Source organism: Neoarius graeffei, chromosome 11 (genome assembly GCF_027579695.1).
Source record: "Neoarius graeffei isolate fNeoGra1 chromosome 11, fNeoGra1.pri, whole genome shotgun sequence".
NCBI lineage: Eukaryota > Metazoa > Chordata > Actinopteri > Siluriformes > Ariidae > Neoarius > Neoarius graeffei.
In genome coordinates, this window is record NC_083579.1 from 39489667 (window position 1) to 39512164 (window position 22498).

At 40.6% G+C, this 22498-nt stretch overlaps 1 protein-coding gene across 2 annotated transcripts in view; it reads left to right on the forward strand.

The window, feature by feature from the left end:
- The window catches only part of LOC132894272 (ribosome quality control complex subunit NEMF-like), a 63605-nt gene that overhangs the window by 29700 nt on the left and 11407 nt on the right, over positions 1–22498 (forward strand). For both annotated transcript variants that reach the window (XM_060933888.1, XM_060933889.1), the window contains exons 14-27: positions 930–993; positions 1117–1205; positions 1281–1384; positions 1481–1543; positions 3533–3645; positions 3741–3798; positions 4775–4833; positions 12979–13099; positions 13458–13788; positions 19913–19955; positions 20199–20248; positions 20332–20476; positions 20913–20990; positions 21072–21257. In XM_060933888.1, coding sequence (XP_060789871.1) covers positions 930–993; positions 1117–1205; positions 1281–1384; positions 1481–1543; positions 3533–3645; positions 3741–3798; positions 4775–4833; positions 12979–13099; positions 13458–13788; positions 19913–19955; positions 20199–20248; positions 20332–20476; positions 20913–20990; positions 21072–21257 — 1504 coding nt within the window. The remainder of the gene's footprint in view (positions 1–929; positions 994–1116; positions 1206–1280; positions 1385–1480; positions 1544–3532; positions 3646–3740; positions 3799–4774; positions 4834–12978; positions 13100–13457; positions 13789–19912; positions 19956–20198; positions 20249–20331; positions 20477–20912; positions 20991–21071; positions 21258–22498) is intronic.

The following is a 22498-nucleotide window of genomic DNA, read 5'->3' on the forward strand; positions in this document are numbered from 1 at the left end:
AGGATTTAAAATGATCAAATTTGTGTGTAATGTAAATTACATAAACAGTTTAAACTTGAGAGTGTAATCTGTATATTAACCCTTTGGTGACTGACCCCTTGAAAATCATTCCTCCAGGAACGATGACGTTTCAGTTGTCAAGACAACGGAAAAACTAAAATACAAAAAAGAAAGATACCTCACAATGCTCTTGTGCACAAAACAAAATGCTCTTGTATTTTAGTTTTTTTGGCGGCACGGTGGTGTAGTGGTTAGCGCTGTCGCCTCACAGCAAGAAGGTCCTGGGTTCGAGCCCCGGGGCCGGCGAGGGCCTTTCTGTGCGGAGTTTGCATGTTCTCCCCGTGTCCGCGTGGGTTTCCTCCGGGTGCTCCGGTTTCCCCCACAGTCCAAAGACATGCAGGTTAGGTTAACTGGTGACTCTAAATTGACCGTAGGTATGAATGTGAGTGTGAATGGTTGTCTGTGTCTATGTGTCAGCCCTGTGATGACCTGGCGACTTGTCCAGGGTGTACCCCGCCTTGCCTGCGACCCTGTAGAAGGATAAAGCGGCTAGAGATAATGAGATGAGATGAGATTTTAGTTTTTCCATTGTCTTGACAACTGAAACGTCATCGTTCCTGGAGGAATGATTTTCAAGGGGTCAGTCACCAAAGGGTTAAAATGCAGGAACTCCTTTACAAATAATATTACTTAATATCAGTCACTCAAGATTTACATTAGTCAGTCTTCTTATGCATAAATTATCATGAGCAGAATTTATGGGATTTTCATGAATCCAAATTTCCTGTGTAAATGCTGATATGAATGATTTATGAATAAATCCGTTTGTATCCAGTTTGATAAATGAAGCCCATTGTGTGGACAATAAGGTGTCTACTGGCTGTCAGTAATATACTGCCTTATTAAAAATGAACATATTAACTTCTCAGATATTATGACCACAAACGGAACGCTGCCAAAAAGGAGCAGAAAACAGTTGAGGCAGCAGAGAAGGTAAAAAGAGAGCAACACAATACTTCCAAATTAAATACTGAATTACTGTATATGTGAGGAAAATATGAATTACTGTTGGATCTATCTATCTGTCTGTCTGTTTATTTATTTATTTTTCTCAAGGCCTTTAAGTCTGCTGAAAAAAAGACGAAGCAAACCCTTAAAGAAGTCCAGTCAGTGACAACAATTCAGAAAGCCAGAAAAGTTTTCTGGTGAGACATTTTTGATAAGTATTTTATATACATTTTATATATCCCAAAAATTCTGATGACTTTGTTTATTGCCAGGTTTGAAAAGTTCCTGTGGTTCATTAGCTCAGAGAACTACCTCATCATCGCTGGGCGGGACCAGCAGCAGAATGAGCTGATAGTTAAACGTTACCTGCGGCCAGGTACAAGATTAGAGATTTATTTATTTATGGTTGTTTTCAATGTGTAGATGTCCTTACGTCCTTCAAGTTTCAGTGAAATTTTTTTTCTCCCCCCAGGGGACATCTACATCCATGCTGATCTTCATGGAGCCACAAGCTGTGTCATCAAGAATCCGTCTGGTACAAGGATTTAGTAAAGTTGTTTTACCATTAAAATTATTTTATGATTGTTTTTATTAGACTCCTTAGTTGGAATTACTGTCAGCATTTTGGTAGACACTAAAAACGTTTTGCAAATTCCATTGCCTTTCATCTGAAAAGTGCTGTCTTATGCAATATGCTGCTCGGATACAAACTTTTTTTTTCCTGTAACATTTAATTTTGTGCTGGAAAACAAACATTTGGAACTCTAAAACATCTTTGTACTGACTCATGTAATGTAGAAGTCATAAAATAGAAATCTATAAGAATCTATGAGCAATCGCACACTCTGATTAGCTACTCTACTACTAGGATATCAGCTGATATACTGTGAATAGAGAAAACCAAAATGGCAGTGTGTGTTACTGAACCACCCGAGGACAAAATAAAAACTCTACTCGAAAAAAACCTCAAAAAATATTTTTTAAAAAAGCAACAAAATATGGAATAAAAGTATTTGATGGTAAGAACGTATCTTTTAAAAATAATAATTATAGCATTTTTTACAAATTGCGACTGTCATTTCGCCAGTTTGTTTACATTCTAAGCGGAAATTATTTTATCAGATGTTTTGTTTAAAGTTTTTATTTATTGAATTTGCCAAAAAATAAAAATGCTCTGTTTCTCAAAATCCAGTGAATGTGGAGAGAATGAAACAGTTATTCCACTCAATCTTGTCATATATGGCTTATAGCCAACTTGGCGCTATGTGCCTCATCAGCTATCAGCTCATGTACGACTCGATTTCGTAGAATAACTGTTTTAAAAAAAATACACACACATCTCACACACACACGCATACATACATACATACAGGCGCAGCATGGTGGCATAGTGGTTAGCACTATCGCCTCACAGCAAGAAGGTTCTGGGTTTGAGCCCGGTGGCCTTTCTGTGTGGAGTTTGCATGTTCTCCCCGTGTCTGCGTGGGTTTCCTCCAGGTGCTCCGGTTTCCCCCACAGTCCAAAGACATGCAGGTTAGGCTAACAGGGGGCGACCTTAGGCTGAAGTGGCCTTGAGCGAGGTACCTAACCCCAACTGTTCCCCGGGCGCTCTTAGCATGGCTGCCCACTGCTCTGGGTATGTGTGTGTGGTCATTGCTCATGTGTGTGTTCACTGCTTCAGATGGGTTAAATGCCGAGAGGAAATTCACAACTTTACGTGTGATGAATAAAGTTCTTTGTCTTCTTCTTCTTGTGTTTTATATATATATATATATATATATATATATATATATATATATATATATATATATATATACACACAATACCGTTCAAAAGTTTGGGGTCACTTTGAAATGTCCTTATTTTTGAAAGAAAAGCACTGTTCTTTTCAATGAAGATCACTTTAAACTAATCAGAAATCCACTCTATACATTGCTAATGTGGTAAATGACTATTCTAGCTGCAAATGTGTGGTTTTCGGTGCAATATCTCCATAGGTGTATAGAGGCCCATTTCCAGCAACTCTCACTCCAGTGTTCTAATGGTACAATGTGTTTGCTCATTGCCTCAGAAGGCTAATGGATGATTAGAAAACCCTTGTACAATCATGTTAGCACAGCTGAAAACAGTTGAGCTCTTTAGAGAAGCTATAAAACTGACCTTCCTTTGAGCAGATTGAGTTTCTGGAGCATCACATTTGTGGGGTCGATTAAATGCTCAAAATAGCCAGAAAAATGTCTCGACTATATTTTCTATTCATTTTACAACTTATGGTGGTAAATAAAAGTGTGACTTTTCATGGAAAACACAAAATTGTCTGGGTGACCCCAAACTTTTGAACGGGTGTGTGTGTGTGTGTGTGTGTGTGTATATATATATATATATATATATATATATATATATATATATATACGGAAATTACAGTTCTCTGAAATTACAGTCCTCTAAAGCTAACATTTCAAAGTTCAGTGACTACACTGTTCACTGTTTCGGAATGTTAACAAGTTCTACCTTGTATTTTAAGGTGAGCTTGTTCCCCCACGCACGCTAAATGAGGCTGGAACAATGGCTGTGTGTTACAGTGCTGCTTGGGATGCCAAAGTGATCACCAGCGCTTGGTGGGTCCATCATAACCAGGTGAGCCATGGCGGGCTTTTAATTCTAATACAGGATTGTATATAAGTCTGTTCTTGAAATTTGATCAATTATATTGTTTGTGTTGCTTGTTGCAGGTGTCCAAAACTGCGCCGACAGGAGAGTACTTAACAACCGGAAGCTTCATGATTAGAGGTAAAAGTTAGGCTGCGTTCAGACCTTGGATTAACATCAAACTTGAGGTGATCAGATCACAAGTGGATAGCCATATACAGCTGGTGTGCTCATGTTTCTCCACTGACCACTTGTGGATAGATTTTCTTAGGCTCTTTATGTTAATTAGTAAGTTCTTTAATATAGTCAGTGATACACAGGGATGCATTAGCGTTATACTGCATATGGTATGTGGCCATACGCCACCTCCAAAAAGTTTTTGAGTGATCGTCTTAAAGATGACCCTTTTCACACAGTCCTGTGCATTAACCTCCTAGGGCTTAGTGGTCACATGCGTGGACAGCACTTTATGGAAATTCGGAACAAGAATCCACATATGTGGACATACTTTTTCTCTAAAAGTACATCTTATCAAAAGATGATGCTTAGTTTTTATTCTAATAAGCCCAAATAGCAAAGAGAAATAAAAAATGCATGTAAAAAACCAGCTTGGGCCTTAGGAGGTTAATGTTCAGATCACAGGAGTTTTATGCCAATACCATATTTAACTGGGGAGCCTTTGTTCACACATCAAGTCACATCTGATTTATCTCTATTTCTCTGTTTTTAAATACTTCTACAATTAATTAAGTATTATAAAGTATGCTTGTATTATTAATTATTTGAACGTATACTAGCATTTTTATGCCGTTATGCTGCTTTTCATCAACTGTTGCTGCTGTTTAAATATGCTGAGGAAGAAAATGGAGGACATGCAAAAAATATCTGTGAAGTCAAATATTTATTCTTTTAAAATGTACTAATGTCTTTCCTGCTCAGATCAGACACAGAAAAATTTTTTACCTGCCTGTATGAATAGTCACAGCTTCAATCATTACTGCCTTTGGCCTTTTTTTTTTGGTCTACAACACAGCCTCAAATATTTCAAGGTTGCCTACCAGCAGTATTTGCCCAAAGAGTTAATTAGTTATTGTCCTGTCTTCCCATTTCCTCTTAGGGAAGAAGAATTACTTACCCCCCTCATATCTTATTATGGGCTTTGGGTTTCTCTTCAAAGTAAGTATATGTTCACTGCTGACACTGCCGTACTATAATGTTAGACAAGGAACAGTGCTGTTTTACTGAATATCAGTAGGACTGTGATTCTGCCCTATGCACGAGGTCGCAGGTGATCACTGTGCAGATATTTAGTACGAGTGTAACAGCATGATTGTGAGTTTATCGCGATTATACAATAGTTCTATAAATAAAATTTATTATTGACTAAGTGATATTTCAGATAGGGCGGCACGGTGGTGTAGTGGTTAGCACTGTCGCCTCACAGCAAGAAGGTTCTGGGTTCGAGCCCAGTGGCCGGCGAGGGCCTTTTTGTGTGGAGTTTGCATGTTCTCCCCGTGTCTGCGTGGGTTTCCTTTGGGTGCTCCGGTTTCCCCCCACAGTCCAAAGACATGCAGGTTAGGCTAATTGGTGGCTATAAATTGACTATAGGTGTGAATGTGAGTGGTTGTCTCTATGTGTCAGCGCTGTGATGACCTGGCGACTTGTCCAGGGTGTACCCCGCCTTTCGCCCGTAGTCAGCTGGGATAGGCTCCAGCTTGCCTGCGACCCTGCACAGGATAAGCAGTTACGGATGATGGATGGATGTTTCAGATACAACCCCGATTCCAAAAAAGTTGGGACAAAGTACAAATTGTAAATAAAAACGGAATGCAATGATGTGGAAGTTTCAAAATTCCATATTTTATTCAGAATAGAACATAGATGACATATCAAATGTTTAAACTGAGAAAATGTGTCATTTAAAGAGAAAAATTAGGTGATTTTAAATTTCATGACAACACCACATCTCAAAAAATTTGGGACAAGGCCATGTTTTCCACTGTGAGACATCCCCTTTTCTCTTTACAACAGTCTGTAAACGTCTGGGGACTGAGGAGACAAGTTGCTCAAGTTTAGGGATAGGAATGTTAACCCATTCTTGTCTAATGTAGGATTCTAGTTGCTCAACTGTCTTAGGTCTTTTTTGTCGTATCTTCCGTTTTATGATGCGCCAAATGTTTTCTATGGGTGAAAGATCTGGACTGCAGGCTGGCCAGTTCAGTACCCGGACCCTTCTTCTACGCAGTCATGATGCTGTAATTGATGCAGTATGTGGTTTGGCATTGTCATGTTGGAAAATGCAAGGTCTTTCCTGAAAGAGACGTCGTCTGGATGGGAGCATATGTTGCTCTAGAATCTGGATATACCTTTCAGCATTGATGGTGTCTTTCCAGATGTGTAAGCTGCCCATGCCACACACACTAATGCAACCCCATACCATCAGAGATGCAGGCTTCTGAACTGAGCGCTGATAACAACTTGGGTCGTCCTTCTCCTCTTTAGTCCGAATGACACGGTGTCCCTGATTTCCATAAAGAACTTCACATTTTGATTCGTCTGACCACAGAACAGTTTTCCACTTTGCCACAGTCTATTTTAAATGAGCCTTGGCCCAGAGAAGACGTCTGCGCTTCTGGATCATGTTTAGATACGGCTTCTTCTTTGAACTATAGAGTTTTAGCTGGCAACGGCGGATGGCACGGTGAATTGTGTTCACAGATAATGTTCTCTGGAAATATTCCTGAGCCCATTTTGTGATTTCCAATACAGAAGCATGCCTGTATGTGATGCAGTGCCGTCTAAGGGCCCGAAGATCACGGGCACCCAGTATGGTTTTCCGGCCTTGACCCTTACGCACAGAGATTCTTCCAGATTCTCTGAATCTTTTGATGATATTATGCACTGTAGATGATGATATGTTCAAACTCTTTGCAATGTTACACTGTCGAACTCCTTTCTGATATTGCGCCACTATTTGTCGGCGCAGAATTAGGGGGATTGGTGATCCTCTTCCCATCTTTACTTCTGAGATCCGCTGCCACTCCAAGATGCTCTTTTTATACCCAGTCATGTTAATGACCTATTGCCAGTTGACCAAATGAGTTGCAATTTGGTCCTCCAGCTGTTCCTTTTTTGTACCTTTAACTTTTCCAGCCTCTTATTGCCCCGTCCCAACTTTTTTGAGATGTGTTGCTGTCATGAAATTTCAAATGAGCCAATATTTGGCATGAAATTTCAAAATGTCTCACTTTCGACATTTGATATGTTGTCTATGTCCTATTGTGAATACAATATCAGTTTTTGAGATTTGTAAATTATTGCATTCCATTTTTATTTACAATTTGTACTTTGTCCCAACTTTTTTGGAATCGGGGTTGTAGAATATGACCAAATATTTTTGCTCCATCAATGAAAATAGTTCCCAGACTAACTGGAGAGAGTCTTTTATTGGCTCAGCCTATAGAGGTGCCTGTCTGTATGTGTATGTTTAACCGAGTTCAAGTGTGTTTAAGAATGTGATTGGTGCGCCAGCCTCAGGTAGGGATTCCATAGTCATGGTGTGGCACCACTGTGTACTGGCTGTGTGAACATCACATTTAACCTCAGTTTGCAAGGTAATCCTCTGTGGCCAAGTGGTCTAGAGTGCTATTTAGGAAAGGAATAGATTTTGCAACATCAGTTCGAATCCTGGCGTCGACGTAAAAGGCTGAGCTCAGACCTGCACAGGTCTCTAGTGTTGCCATGCAATGTGCACTGTCTGACAGCCCATAGTAAGTGTATTAATGGTTTTAATGTAATGAACTCTTGCTAGAATTGGATGCACCAGTGCTACTGTTCTAAATATGTGCACTCTTGGAACGCTGATTGTCCAATGAAATTAGTGGACCAGAATTAACTGTCATGTAAAGTTCCTTATATAATTCTAATAGTAGGTAACGTCATGAATATTGGTACATGGCTGTACTGTCAGGTCCATATTTGGACAGTGACAGTGTTCATAATTTTGCCTCTGTACACCACCACAATGTATTTCAACTGCAGCAATCAGTATGTGATTGAAGTGTAAACTTTGAGATTTAACAAAAATATTGCACTGCCTGTTTGGAACTTCCAGCCATGTTGTTGTTTTTTTTTTAACATCGTCCCGCCATTTTGACAGGCGCAAAAGTGATTGAGTGATAAGCAGTTTGATAGCCTGGTGTGGCCTGTTTCCTCATTATTTCATGATGTATGAAATAAAAGGTCTGGAGTTGATTGAGGTGTTGAATTTGCATTTGGCAGCTATTCATGGGAACGATCAATATGTGGTCCAATGAGTTGTCGATGTGATGTGATGTGAAGTGAAGGAGGACATCATTTGGCTGGGGAAAAAAAAAATCAGGCCTATTAAAGAGAGAGCAGAAAATTTAGGAGTGGCCAAATCAATAATTTGGTACATTCTTAAAAAGAAGGAATGCACTTGTGAGCTCAGGAATAACAAAAGGGCTGGAAAACCATGGAAGACAACTGAAATGGATGATCAGTCAGTCTACGATAAAGAAACACCTTCATTTATGTAAATACAGAGGGTTTACCTCAAGATGCAAACCACTGGGAACGCTTAAGGACAGAAAGGCCAGATTACACTTTGCTAGAAAACATCTGAAAAAGCTTGCCTCAATTCTGGAACGAGATTCCTTGGATAGATGAAACCAAGATTAACTTTTATCAGAATGATGAAGTGTATGAAGAAGGAAAGGAAGGGCTTATGATCCAAAGCATATATTTTATATATATATATATATATATATATATATATATATATATATATATATATATATATATATATTATGGAATGGTCATGTATTGCTGCCAATGGAACTGGGTTAATGGTGTTTATTGATGTGACTGCTGATTGAAGTAGCAGGATGAATTCTGAAGTGTATAGAGCTGTACTTTCTGCTCAGATTCAGTCAAATGCTGAACTGATCGGATAGCACTTCACAGTACAGATGGATAATGACCCAAAACATACCATCAAAGCAGCTCAAAAGCTTCTTAAGGCAAAGAAATGGAATTTTCTTAAATGGCTGAGTCAGTTACTTGGCCATATCCCAATTGAGCATGTTTTCAATTACTGCAGACAAAACTGAAGGTAGAAAGATCCACAAACTAGCAGCAACTGAAGACGGCTGCAGTAAAGGGCTGGGAAATCATCTTAAGGGAGGAAACTCAGCATTTAATGATATGCATAGGTTTCAGATTTGCATCCAAGTATTAAAAATTAGCCTTATATTCATAATTGCTAGTTTGTCCAATTACTTTTGAGCCCATACAAATGGAGGGACTATGTAAAAATGGCTGCAATCCCTAAATGGTTAACACGATATTTTTTGTTAAATGCCTTGAACTAAAGCTGAAAGTCCGACACTTCTTCAGTCACATTTTGATCGCTTCATTCCAAATCCATTTTGGTGGTGTACAGAGGCAAAATCACAAAAATTGTGCCACTGTCCAAATACTTATGGACCTGGCTGTATAATTTACATAGTTTATTAACACACATAGAATGAAGAACTGACAGACAAATATAAATTTGTGTGTGTGTGTGTGTGGGGGGGGGGATAGTTGCTTAACTGTTAAATTGTATTCCCTACTGTTTTATAGGTTACAGTATTAATACTAGTCCCTTCCAAAAGTATTGGAACGGCAAAGCCAGCTCTTTTGTTTTTGCTCTACACTGAAGACATTTTGATTTGAGATCCAAATATGAGACAGTAGATCAGAATTTCTGCTTTTATTTCCTGATGTTTACATCGAGATGTGTTAATTAACTCAGAACATAGCGCCTTTTTGTTTGAATCCACCCATTTTTCAAGGGATTCAAATTTTGGGACATGTGACTGATGGGTGTTTCTTGTTGCCCAGGTGTTGCTCTGTTAGACTGATTGTTTAAATAATTAATGGCTCTTAGTTTGAGCCCTGGATTTCACTTGTGAAGTCTGCATTTGTTATTAAAAAGGATAAACTAGCATGAAGACCAGAGAGCTGTCTCTGGGAGAAAAGAAAGCAATTGTGAAGCAAAGAAAACACAGGAAATTGATCAGAGCCATTGCACAAGCATTGGGCATAGCCAGTATAACGATTTGGAATGTCCTTAAAAAGAAATAAATCACTGGTGTACTAACAACCATTGAACAGGTCCGCTAAATAAAACCGCAGCAATTGATGACAATCATTGTGAGAGTCCGTGACATCACCAACAAGCTCAACAGGGCAGGAGTGAAGGTATCACAATCCACTGTTAGAAGAAGGTTTTAAAAGCAGGAATATAGAGGTCATAGCACATGCAAACCACTGATCAGCAGTAAGAATCGGATGGCTGAATTGGAATTTACAAAGAAATACAGAGATGGGCTACAAAAATTCTGGAACAAAACATTAACCTCTACCAAAAGGTGATAGAAAGGATGAAGTTTGGAGAAAGAAAGGCTCATGAGCCAAAACATACAGTGGGGCAAAAAAGTATTTAGTCAGTCACCAATTGTGCAAGTTCTCCCACTTAAAAAGATGAGAGAGGCCTGTAATTTTCATCATAGGTATACCTCAACTATGAGAGACAGAATGAGAAAAAAAAATCCAGAAAATCACATTGTCTGATTTTTAAAGAATTTATTTGCAAATTATGGTGGAAAATAAGTATTTGGTCAATAACAAAAGTTCCTCTCAATACTTTGTTATATACCCTTTGTTGGCAATGACAGAGGTCAAACGTTTTCTGTAAGTCTTCACAAGGTTTTCACACACTGTTGCTGGTATTTTGGCCCATTCCTCCATGCAGATCTCCTCTAGAGCAGTGATGTTTCGGGGCTGTCGCTGGGCAACACGGACTTTCAACTCCCTCCAAAGATTTTCTATGGGGTTGAGATCTGGAGACTGGCTAGGCCACTCCAGGACCTTGAAATGCTTCTTACGAAGCCACTCCTTCGTTGCCCGGGCGGTGTGTTTGGGATCACTGTCATGCTGAAAGACCCAGCCACGTTTCATCTTCAATGCCCTTGCTGATGGAAGGAGGTTTTCACTCAAAATCTCACGATACATGGCCCCATTCATTCTTTCCTTTACACGGATCAGTCGTCCTGGTCCCTTTGCAGAAAAACAGCCCCAAAGCATGATGTTTCCACCCCCATGCTTCACAGTAGGTATGGTGTTCTTTGGATGCAACTCCGCATTCTTCCTCCTCCAAACATGACAAGTTAAGTTTTTACCAAAAAGTTCTATTTTGGTTTCATCTGACCATATGACATTCTCCCAATCCTCTTCTGGATCATCCAAATGCTCTCTAGCAAACTTCAGACGGGCCTGGACATGTACTGGCTTAAGCAGGGGGACACGTCTGGCACTGCAGGATTTGAGTCCCTGGCGGCATAGTGTGTTCCTGATGGTAGCCTTTGTTACTTTGGTCCCAGCTCTCTGCAGGTCATTCACTAGGTCCCCCCGTGTGGTTCTGGGATTTTTGCTCACCGTTCTTGTGATCATTTTGACCCCACGGGGTGAGATCTTGCGTGGAGCCCCAGATCGAGGGAGATTATCAGTGGTCTTGTATGTCTTCCATTTTCTAATAATTGCTCCCACAGTTGATTTCTTCACACCAAGCTGCTTACCTATTGCAGATTCAGTCTTCCCAGCCTGGTGCAGGTCTACAATTTTGTTTCTGGTGTCCTTTGACAGCTCTTTGGTCTTGGCCATAGTGGAGTTTGGAGTGTGACTGTTTGAGGTTGTGGACAGGTGTCTTTTATACTGATAACGAGTTCAAACAGGTGCCATTAATACAGGTAAGGAGTGGAGGACAGAGGAGCCTCTTAAAGAAGTTGTTACAGGTCTGTGAGAGCCAGAAATCTTGCTTGTTTGTAGGTGACCAAATACTTATTTTACCGAGGAATTTACCAATTAATTCATTAAAAATCCTACAATGTGATTTCCTGGATTCTTTCCCCCATTCTGTCTCTCATAGTTGAAGTGTACCTATGACGAAAATTACAGGCCTCTCTCATCTTTTTAAGTGGGAGAACTTGCACAATTGGTGGCTGTCTAAATACTTTTTTGCCCCACTGTATGAGCTCATCCGTCAAGCACAGTGGAGATGATGGCATGGCTGCTTCTAGAATGAGCTTTATTGATGATGTAACTCATGATTGTCTCAAAAGAATTATTTTAGAAGTCAAAAACATTCTGTCTGCCAACTTACAAAGAAAATTCTCCAATCTAATTGGGAGGAACTTTGTCATACAACAAGGCAATGACCCAAGACACACTGCCAACACAACAGAGAACTTCATAAGGGGAAAAGGTTGAAGGTTTTAGAGTTTTAGACTTATCTTCTGAAGAGGAAAATGAAGGGAGAAACCCCTCAAAACAAAGAACAAAGGAAAGAAGCTGCTGTACAAGCCTGGAAAAGTATCACAAAAGAAGAATGCAAGAGTCTGGTGATGTCAGTGGGTTGCTGGCTTGATGCAGTTATCACAAGCAAGGGATATGTAGCCAGAAATTAAGTGTTGGTTGGTTGTTTTTAATTAAAAAATAATAATTTTAAGCATATGTGTTCCATTATTGTGTGTGTGTGTGTGGGGGGGGGGGGGGGGGGGGGTGTCTGCCACCAAAGGTGCCATGTTGTTTAACACATCAAGATGTAAATATCAGAAAATGAAAGCTGAAATTCTGATCTATTGTCTCATATTCAACTTTTGATCTTAAGTTCAAATGTCTTGAGTGTCTCATCTCATTATCTGTAGCCGCTTTATCCTGTTCTACTGGGTCGCAGGCAAGCTGGAGCCTATCCCAGCTGACTACGGTTGAAAGGCGGGGTACACCCTGGACAAGTCGCCAGGTCATCACAGGGCTGACACATAGACACAGACAACCATTCACACTCACATTCACACCTACGGTCAATTTAGAGCCACCAGTTAACCTAACCTGCATGTCTTTGGACTGTGGGGGAAACCGGAGCACCCGGAGGAAACCCACGCGGACACGGGGAGAACATGCAAACTCCGCACAGAAAGGCCCTCGCCAGCCACGGGGCTCGAACCCGGACCTTCTTGCTGTGAGGCGACAGCGCTAACCACTATACCACCGTGCCGCCCTGTCTAGAGTGTATAGCAAAAAAAAAAATTAGCCTTGCTGCTCCAATACTTTTGGAGAGGACTGTGTACAGCATTAGATGTGTCAATTAAATAAGCCTCCATTTTAAAAATACCAAACTTTTTGTAGGAAATGGGGTGAATGGGGTTGTAAATGTACTGTTTTAGCCAATTGGTTCAGAGTCTGTTGTGCCTGTAGGTGGATGAGCAGTGTGTGTTTAGACACCGGGGAGAGAGGAAGGTTAAAACTCTGGAGGAGGATGTGGAAGAAATGAGCTCTAGTACTGCAGAGCTTTTAGAGGAGGGAGAGGAGCTGTTGGGTATTCATACACACACACACACACACACACACACACACACAGGTATAGTCAAACCACTTACTGTATCTAAAAAGCAGTTTTTATAAACTAATTTTAAAAAAAACGTTCCATTTAAGTTATATATGGTCTTTTGATATTGTAATTTTTTCTCACATTTTCACACATTTAGAACTGGTAGACAATTTAACACTTCATAACAAAAATGCACAATGTTATTTATTTATATTTTAATTCATTATAATGTATTTTGAAAATGCCTCATTTGAATCTTTGACTGATTTTGAACTGAGAGCTTAACATTTTATGGAGAGTTTTTGCTTCAGGTTGTTAACCCACTGATACACTATGCTCCTCCCAGGAGAAGACAGTGCAAATGAAGGAGAGGCTGAGGGAGAACACGAGTCAGAGGAGGATGGTAGAATGGAAGAAGGACAAGATGAACATGTGCCACAACAAGTGGAAGCAGAAGAGAACGTGGAAGCTACTGAGGAGCAGTCAGGTGAAATCCAGCTTGAGACACTGAAGCAGGAGGAAGAGGCGGAGGAGGAGGAGTCGGAAGAGTCAGAGTCGGAGGTGTGTGAACAGAAAGGACAGAAGGGGCTTGATGAAGAGGCCAAAAGTGAGGAGGAGAGTACTGACATCAGTTTTCCAGACACCACAATCCTGCTCACGCACCTTCAGTCCAACCGGTAATACTAAACAGTAAATGACTTGCCTGTAAATTTATTAATTTGACAATGTTGTTTTTTTTTTTCGGGAAAGTGACTTGAAGTAAAGACAGATACAATATAGCTGGGTCACTGTTACTTTCAGTACGTATAGCAGCTTAAAGTAATTGTTTAAAAAAAAAAATTGAAACTTCCATCATCATACTCCACACATCTACTCAAAATCACCTGAAACCCCTAGAACATGTTATCACAAATATATAAACTCATAATGTCTAAAGACACCACAATATCACTTCCACTTGAGAAATGGACTGCAGAGATATACACACACACACACGGTGGTGCTTGAAAGTTTGTGAAAAGTAGATAAAGAGACCCCAGTTAAACAAATGAGACAAAAATATTATACTTGGCCATTTATTTATTGAGAAAAATGATCCAATATTACATATCTGTGAGTGGCAAAAGTATGTGAACCTTTGCTTTCAGTATCTGGTGTGAACCCCTTGTGCAGCAATAACTGCAACTAAACGTTTCTGGTAACTGTTGATCAGTCCTGCACACCGGCTTGGAGGAATTTTAGCCCGTTCCTCCGTACAGAACAGCTTCAACTCTGGGATGTTGGTGGGTTTCCTCACATGAACTGCTCGCTTCAGGTCCTTCCACAACATTTCCATTGGATTAAGGTCAGGACTTTGACTTGGCCATTCCAAAACATTAACTTTATTCTTCTTTAACCATTCTTTGGTAGAACGACTTGTGTACTTAGGGTCGTTGTCTTGCTGCGTGACCCACCTTCTCTTGAGATTCAGTTCATGGACAGATGTCCTGACATTTTCCTTTAGAATTGGCTGGTATAATTCAGAATTCATTGTTCCATCAATGATGGCAAGCCGTCCTGGCCCAGATGCAGCAAAACAGGCCCAAACCATGATACTACCATCACCACCATGTTTCACAGATGGGATAAGGTTCTTATGCTGGAATGCAGTGTTTTCCTTTCTCCAAACATAACGCTTCTCATTTAAACCAAAAGGTTCTATTTTGGTCTCATCTCTCCACAAAGCATTTTTCCAATAGCCTTCTGGCTTGTCCACGTGATCTTTAGCAAACTGCAGACGAGCAGCAATGTTCTTTTTGGCGAGCAGTGGCTTTCTCCTTGCAACCCTGCCATGCACACCATTGCTGTTCAGTGTTCTCCTGATGGTGGACTCATGAACATTAGCCAATGTGAGAGAGGCCTTCAGTTGCTTAGAAGTTACCCTGGGGTCGTTTGTGACCTCGCTGACTATTATACGTCTTGCTCTTGGAGTGATATTTGTTGGTCGGCCTCTCCTGGGGAGGGTAACAATGGTCTTGAATTTCCTCCATTTGTACACAATCTGTCTGACTGTGGATTAGTGGAGTCCAAACTCTTTAGAGATGGTTTTGTAACCTTTTCCAGCCTGATGAGCATCAACAATGCTTTTTCTGAGGTCCTCAGAAATCTCCTTTGTTCGTGCCATGATACACTTCCACAAACATGTTGTGAAGATCAGACTTTGATAGATCCCTGTTCTTTAAATAAAACAGGGTGCCCACTCACCTGATTGTCATCCCATTGATTGAAAACACCTGACTCTAATTTCACCGTCAAATTAACTGCTAATCTTAGAGGTTCACATACTTTTGCCACTCACAGATATGTAATATTGGATCATTTCCCTCAATAAATAAATGACCAAGTACTACTGCATCTCAAAAAATTTGAATATTGTGAAAAAGTTCAATATTTTCCATCAGGGGGCGGCACGGTGGTGTAGTGGTTAGCGCTGTCGCCTCACAGCAAGAAGGTCCGGGTTCGAGCCCCGTGGCCGGCGAGGGCCTTTCTGTGCGGAGTTTGCATGTTCTTCCCGTGTCCGCGTGGGTTTCCTCTGGGTGCTCCGGTTTCCCCCACAGTCCAAAGACATGCAGGTTAGGTTAACTGGTGACTCTAAATTGACCGTAGGTGTGAATGTGAGTGTGAATGGTTGTCTGTGTCTATGTGTCAGCCCTGTGATGACCTGGCGACTTGTCCAGGGTGTACCCCGCCTTTCACCCGTAGTCAGCTGGGATAGGCTCCAGCTTGCCTGCGACCCTGTAGAAGGATAAAGCAGCTAGAGATAATGAGATGAGATGAGATTTTCCATCAGTTATTTAAGAAAGTGAAAATGTTCTATATTATAGACTCATTATACATAAACTAAAATGTTTCAAGCATTTTTCTATTTTAATTTTAATCAGTATGGCATACAGTACAAAAACATAAAAAAAAACCCATCTCAAAATATTAGAATATTTCATTTAGAGTTTGAGTAAAACAGTATGAACACAGTGTATCTCTCGGTCTAGTTCAGTACACACAACCACAATCATGGGGAAGACTGCTGATTTGACTGTTGTCCAGAAGATGATCACTGATGCCCTCCACAAGGAGGGTAAGCCACAAAAGGTCATTGCTGAAAAGGGTGGCTGGAAAAAGTGCACAAGCAACAGGGATGGCCGCAGTCTTGAGAGGATTGTCAAGAAAAGTTGATTCAAGAACTTGGGAGAGCTTCACAAAGAGTGGACTGAGGCTGGTGTCAGTGTATCAAGACCCATCACGAACAGACATCTTCAAGAAAGGGGATACAACTTTCGCATTCCTAATATCAAGCTACTCCTGAGCCAGAGACAATGTCAGAAGTGTCTTATCTGGGCTAAGGAGAGAAAGAAATGGACTGTTGCTCAGTGGTCCAAAGTCCTCTTTTCAGATGAAAGTACATTTTGCATTTAATTTGGAAATCATGGTTCTAGAGTCTGGAGGAAGAGTGGAGAGGCACAGAATCCAAGGTGTTTGAAGCCCAGTGTGAAGTTTCCACAGTCTGTGATGATTTGGGGTGCCATGTCATCTGCTGGTGTTGGTCCACTGTATTTTATCAAGTCCAAAGTCAACACAGCCATCTACCAGGAGATTTTAGAGCACTTCATGCTTCCATCTGCTGACGAGCTTTTTGGAGATGCTGATTTCCTTTTCCAGCAGGACTTACTGTAGCACCTACCCACAGTGCCAGAACTACTACCAAATGGTTTGCTGACCATGATATTACTGTGTTTGATTGGCCAGCCAACTTGCCTGACCTGAACCCCATAGAGAATCTATGGGGTATTGTCAAGAGGAAGATGAGAAACACCTGACCCAAAAATACAGATACGCTGAAGGCCACTATCAAAGCAACCTGGGCTTCAGTAACACCTCAGCAGTGCCACAGACTGATCACCTCCATGCCACACTGCATTGATACAGTAATTCATGGTAAAGGAGCCCCAACCAAGTATTGAGTGTATCAATGAATCTACTTTTCAGGAGTTGGACATTTCTGTATTGTAAATCCTTTTTTTGATTGATCTTAGGGAATATTCTAATAATTTGAGATACTGGATTTCTGATTTTCATGAGCTATAAGCCATAATCATCAAAATTATAAAACAAAAAAGGCTTTAAATATTTCACTTTACATGTAATGAATATAGAATATATATATGAAAGTTTACCTTTTTGAATTAAATTATGAAAAAAAAGGAACTTTTTCATGGTATTCAAATTTTTTGAGATGCACTAGTATAATAATATTTTTGTCTCATTTGTTGAACTGAGTTCTCTTTATCTACTTTTAGGACTTATGTGAAAATCTGATGTTGTTTTAGGTCATATTTATGCAGAAATATAGAAAATTCTAAAAAAAAAATATATATATATATATACACACACACATGCAGGTAGTCGTCGACTTACGACTGCGTTTGGTTACGACTGACCGGTCGTAAACTGATCTGGTCGTAAGTCGGCCTATGTTAAATGAACGTAAGTATATTGTGATGTGTAATGATATTGTAATTATCTTAAAGTCTTATTTTATCAACATTTTCTTATTTCATTACCTTGGCTCATTATTTGATTTAAGTCAAACACTGCATACTGCACTGCGTACAGTACAATTCGTTTAATATGTGCAAAACAAAAAATACGAAATACAGGTGTGAAAAATAGAAAGCATTTTAGTTTGAAACATACCAAAATACAAATGTAAAACATAGCAAAATACAAAACTTAGTGACCGCTGGCATCACTGGTGCTTGGCTGTGGGTCGTCTACGTCATCATCAGCTGTTGCAGCACTCAGGCTGGCCGGAGGATTTGCTCGTTTCATAAACCAGGAGCTGGGGCGGAAACTGTATGACGGAGTGCGCGAGGGAGCGCGAGAGAGACTGCGCATGTGCCTGGAGCTGGGGCGGAAACTGTATGACGAAGTGCGCGAGGGAGCGCGAGAGAGACTGCAGATGTGCCTGGAGCTGGGGCGGAAACTGTTGTACGCGGCGAGAGGCGCTGCCGGGAGCTGGGGCGGAAACTGTCATACGCTCAGCTAGCTCAGCTGGGAAATACTTGCCAGTCATAACCAGATGGTCGTAAAGTCAATCGGTTGCAAGTTGCATAGGTCGTAAGTCGACGACTACCTGTATATATAAGGGACCCTTACTGGCAAAACGCGCACTATACCAATTTCTCTGTGACGTGCACCTCAATGTTTCAGTTAATACAGTTAACAGCCCAGATATCTGGAGGAAGAATGGTGGATAAGAATATCTTTAGGAACAATAATGCTAATACCATTAAACACTCATGACTTATGGCATAATCCATGCCAAGGCCCACTGAAGCTGTTTGGGTAGCTCATGATGGCCCAACACCTTACTAACTTATTTTTTCCTTTATGTATGTACTCCACGTTTAATTAGAGCTGCCAGTCAATTAAAATATTTAATTGCGATTAATCACATTATTGTCCATAGTTAACTTGCAATTAATCGCAAATTAATCATACTTTTTTTAATTTGTTCTAAATGAACCTTAAAGGCATATTTTTCATGTTTTTGGGGAGTGGGAGTGGACAGATCTTGCTTTATGCAAATGTATGTGATCAGGTGAGGAAGGATAAGGCTGGACACAGCAAACATGATTTTTGTGGGCATTTTATTCCACGGGGCGGCACGGTGGTGTAGTGGTTAGTGCTGTCGCCTCACAGCAAGAAGGTCCTGGGTTCGAGCCCCGGGGCCGGCGAGGGCCTTTCTGTATGGAGTTTGCATGTTCTCCCCGTGTCTGTGTGGGTTTCCTCCGGGTGCTCCGGTTTCCCCCACAGTCCAAAGACATGCAGGTTAGGTTAACTGGTGACTCTAAATTGACCGTAGGTGTGAATGTGAGTGTGAATGGTTGTCTGTGTCTATGTGTCAGCCCTGTGATGACCTGGCGACTTGTCCAGGGTGTACCCCGCCTTTCGCCCGTAGTCAGCTGGGATAGGCTCCAGCTTGCCTGCGACCCTGTAGAAGGATAAAGTGGCTACAGATAATGAGATGAGAATGAGATTTTATTCCACCGCTGCATTTAAAATATAAAGCAGCGTTAACTTTATAATTTTGAGGATTTAGCACAATTCAGTGCGAACAAAACAATTTCCTCTAGTTCTGTACTTAACTTCCAGCCTCAAACTATACAATAAAATAAACTAAAACTCGGTGATGTGGACTCTGGACAACAGTAGTGGCTATCTTTTATGTAAAGAAAATAAAAATACAAAACCCAAATAAATGCATTTGTTAAGCCACACCGCTCATAAAGATGTTTTCCAGTAAAATGCAAAAACTCAAATTGCATTCATAAACACTTTTATATAACTCTCAAATTTTTCAGAATAAAACAAACTCTCACTCCAGTTTGCAGCCTATGTGCTTACACACACACACACACACATACGGACTGCAGCACGTCATCTTTTCTCCCCTCTGGACCATCACAAGTATATATAAAAATGCACACGTTTTATGTAAACAGTCAGAATGCCACAATATAAGTTGACTCTGTACATAAGTGCACATTATCATGACTTACACCGACCAGTTACTTGCTACATCGCTCACTCGTGCTACATCACTTCCTGATTTCCCAAACTACAGGGGACGGGCACAGAACATGCATGCGTTAATTGTGCGTCAAAAAAATTAGCGCCATTAAAAGGAATTTGATGATGACGAAGATATTCTTTCGGAAGAGAAGCCAATATGACATTAAGTTTTGCTTTTTTTCATTGCAGAGGAATCACCAATGCTGGTTTCAAACAAGAGGTTTCACCACGGGTATATTTCAAAACACTTTAATTCTTCTGTAATATAAAAAGCAAAGATTGGAGCTTGAGATATTAAAAAAATTAATGACATTTAATATATACTAATTATGTTGTTTTTGTAAGCTTACCATGGTCTTCGTGATCTTGGTAAAATTAGGCTCTGTTACATCTAAACCACACAAATCTTTTTGAAATACTGGATTAAGCAGGAAGCTGCATCATGACCTTCATAACTGACTTCTCCTTCCAACAGGACAACATGGTGTCACAAGGCAAGAAGTACATGAGTGCAAAGCAGAGAAGGTAAACCCTTAGATAAAAATGGTATGTGGTATAGTATAATACCTATATGGGTTGAAGCAGAATCAGTGTGTCTTGGTATCCAGGGATATGAAGAAGAAGCAGAAACAGGGGAGCAGTGAACATCCGGAAGAACCTGAGATGAAAAAAGAGGAGAGCCAAAGTTTTTCTGCAATCAACCAGAGTTCCAAGAGTGGAGGAGCTGCTCAGCCTCTGAAAAGAGGACAAAAGGTTTCACTGCATCACAACTGAATCTCAGTCTTTAGAAAAGTACTAGGCTCTGTTATTGGAACACAAGAGGGTGATTCCGGGTCACGTCAGACAGGATCCCGGAGATGTGTAATTCCGTTTATGTCTGCTGAATTTCCTGTGGCTGAGAATGATATTTCTGGAGATATTAAATGCTAAACATGGCTTCCCAGATAAGGTGTGTTTTAATTAGAAAGAATGTTTTTCACGGGATTGAAAAGTCATGTTAGGATTCAGAAAAAAATACTTTGCAGACCTTTGGTTTTAGGTCAGAACCAGCAAAAAAAAAACAAAAATGAATAAACAAAATCTGAGACATGAAGCTACAAGCTGATCTGAATTGAGCAAAGGACAAGATATAACAAATCAGTGCTGCAAAAGACACTAATATGGTCTTGCATTGTTTGTGCTTCTTCAGAACAAGCTGAAGAAAATCAAGGACAAATACAAAGACCAAGATGAGGAGGACCGAGAGCTAAGGATGAAGTTACTTGGGGTTGGTAGTGTTATACTGTATTTGTGTGGTTTTTTTTTTTTTTTTTTTTTGTCCATTCGTCAGTAAACCTTCTTTGCACAGTCCGCAGGCTCCAATAAAGAAGAGAAAGGCAAGAAAGGAAAGAAGGGAAAAGAGGAGCCTGTGAAGCGAGCGCCTCAGAAACCTACTCAAAAGCCCAGAGTTCCAGTGACTCTCGTGAAGAAAGTTGAACAGCCTGGGGATGATGTCGGTCAAACAGGACAATGCAGCACAGAACAGGACGACAAGGTAGGAGGAGTTAATTTACCACGTTTAATAAAGTTGATATTTTAATTGCATGGGGGTTATGTGCCCATCACCAAATACCAGAATGTTATGAATGCTGATCTAAAGTTAGGCAGTTATAATGATAGGAAAATGTAATATTGAACCATGTATATTGAGGATATTTATACGGTGCTGCGAAGATATGAAGTTTATCTTTGAGTGGTGAATGTATATGTGAACAAAGCAAACGAGTGAAAATATTTTCAACATGAGAAGATAAACTTCATATCTTCACACAAACGTGTAATGCTCTTTATATTATATGGACACATCCATGCTATTTTGATAACGCACATCTAGTCAGCGGGAAAACACTAGTGCCGCTTTTCCACTACAAACGCGGCTGAGCCGTGCCGTGCCGAGTCGAGCTGAGTCGAGCTGAGCGGGGCTGTTGGAGTTGCATTTCGACTACAACCGCGCTGAACCGTGCTGGTTGGAAGTGGGTGGACACATTGGGTGGAGTTAGCGAAAGTGGGTGGACGTCAGGTGATGTCGTTAAGCAGCGCAAACAGTGACATCAGTGACAGTGGCGGAACAAGTCAGAGCGGGGGCGGGGCAAATGACCGGGCCCTTTATTAAAGCTTATCATAACATCATTTTAGGCTACAAAATGTCCGCAACTGCGGTGTTTACCAATTTCAAACACTACCGGGTGCAACTATGTTATTTAGTACATCAAGTCCTTCAAACGAACATGTAACTCAGAAACAAAAAACATTAGGATACTGTACATGGCTCATAATAAAACATCAATAGCCTATACTGCGCACATGATTTGAAGGGCATACGAATGAGCGCTCAGAGGTTGCAACGGTGACAGGAAGAGTCAGAAATAAAAGGAGGGCGGTGCAAACCTCACTGAATGCACTGTGTTTACCAATTTCAACACTCCGGGGTGCAACTGTTATTTTGTACATTAAGTCCTTCAAACGAACATGTAACTCAGAAACAAAAAAACATTCGGCGACATACTGTACATGGCTCATAATAAAACATCAATAGCCTACTGCGCACATTATTTGAAGGGCATACGGCGAGCCTTGCGCTCCGCGAACTCGTCCACGATGCTCTGTATGTCACTGATTCAGTGAGCTTTTCAGCGGTAGTCTCACGACCCGAATAGTAAACAATAAACATGGAGGACATGGAGTCGTTAGTGTTGCTGGTCTTGGTGCTGTGGCGGACAGATACTGGCAAGAGCG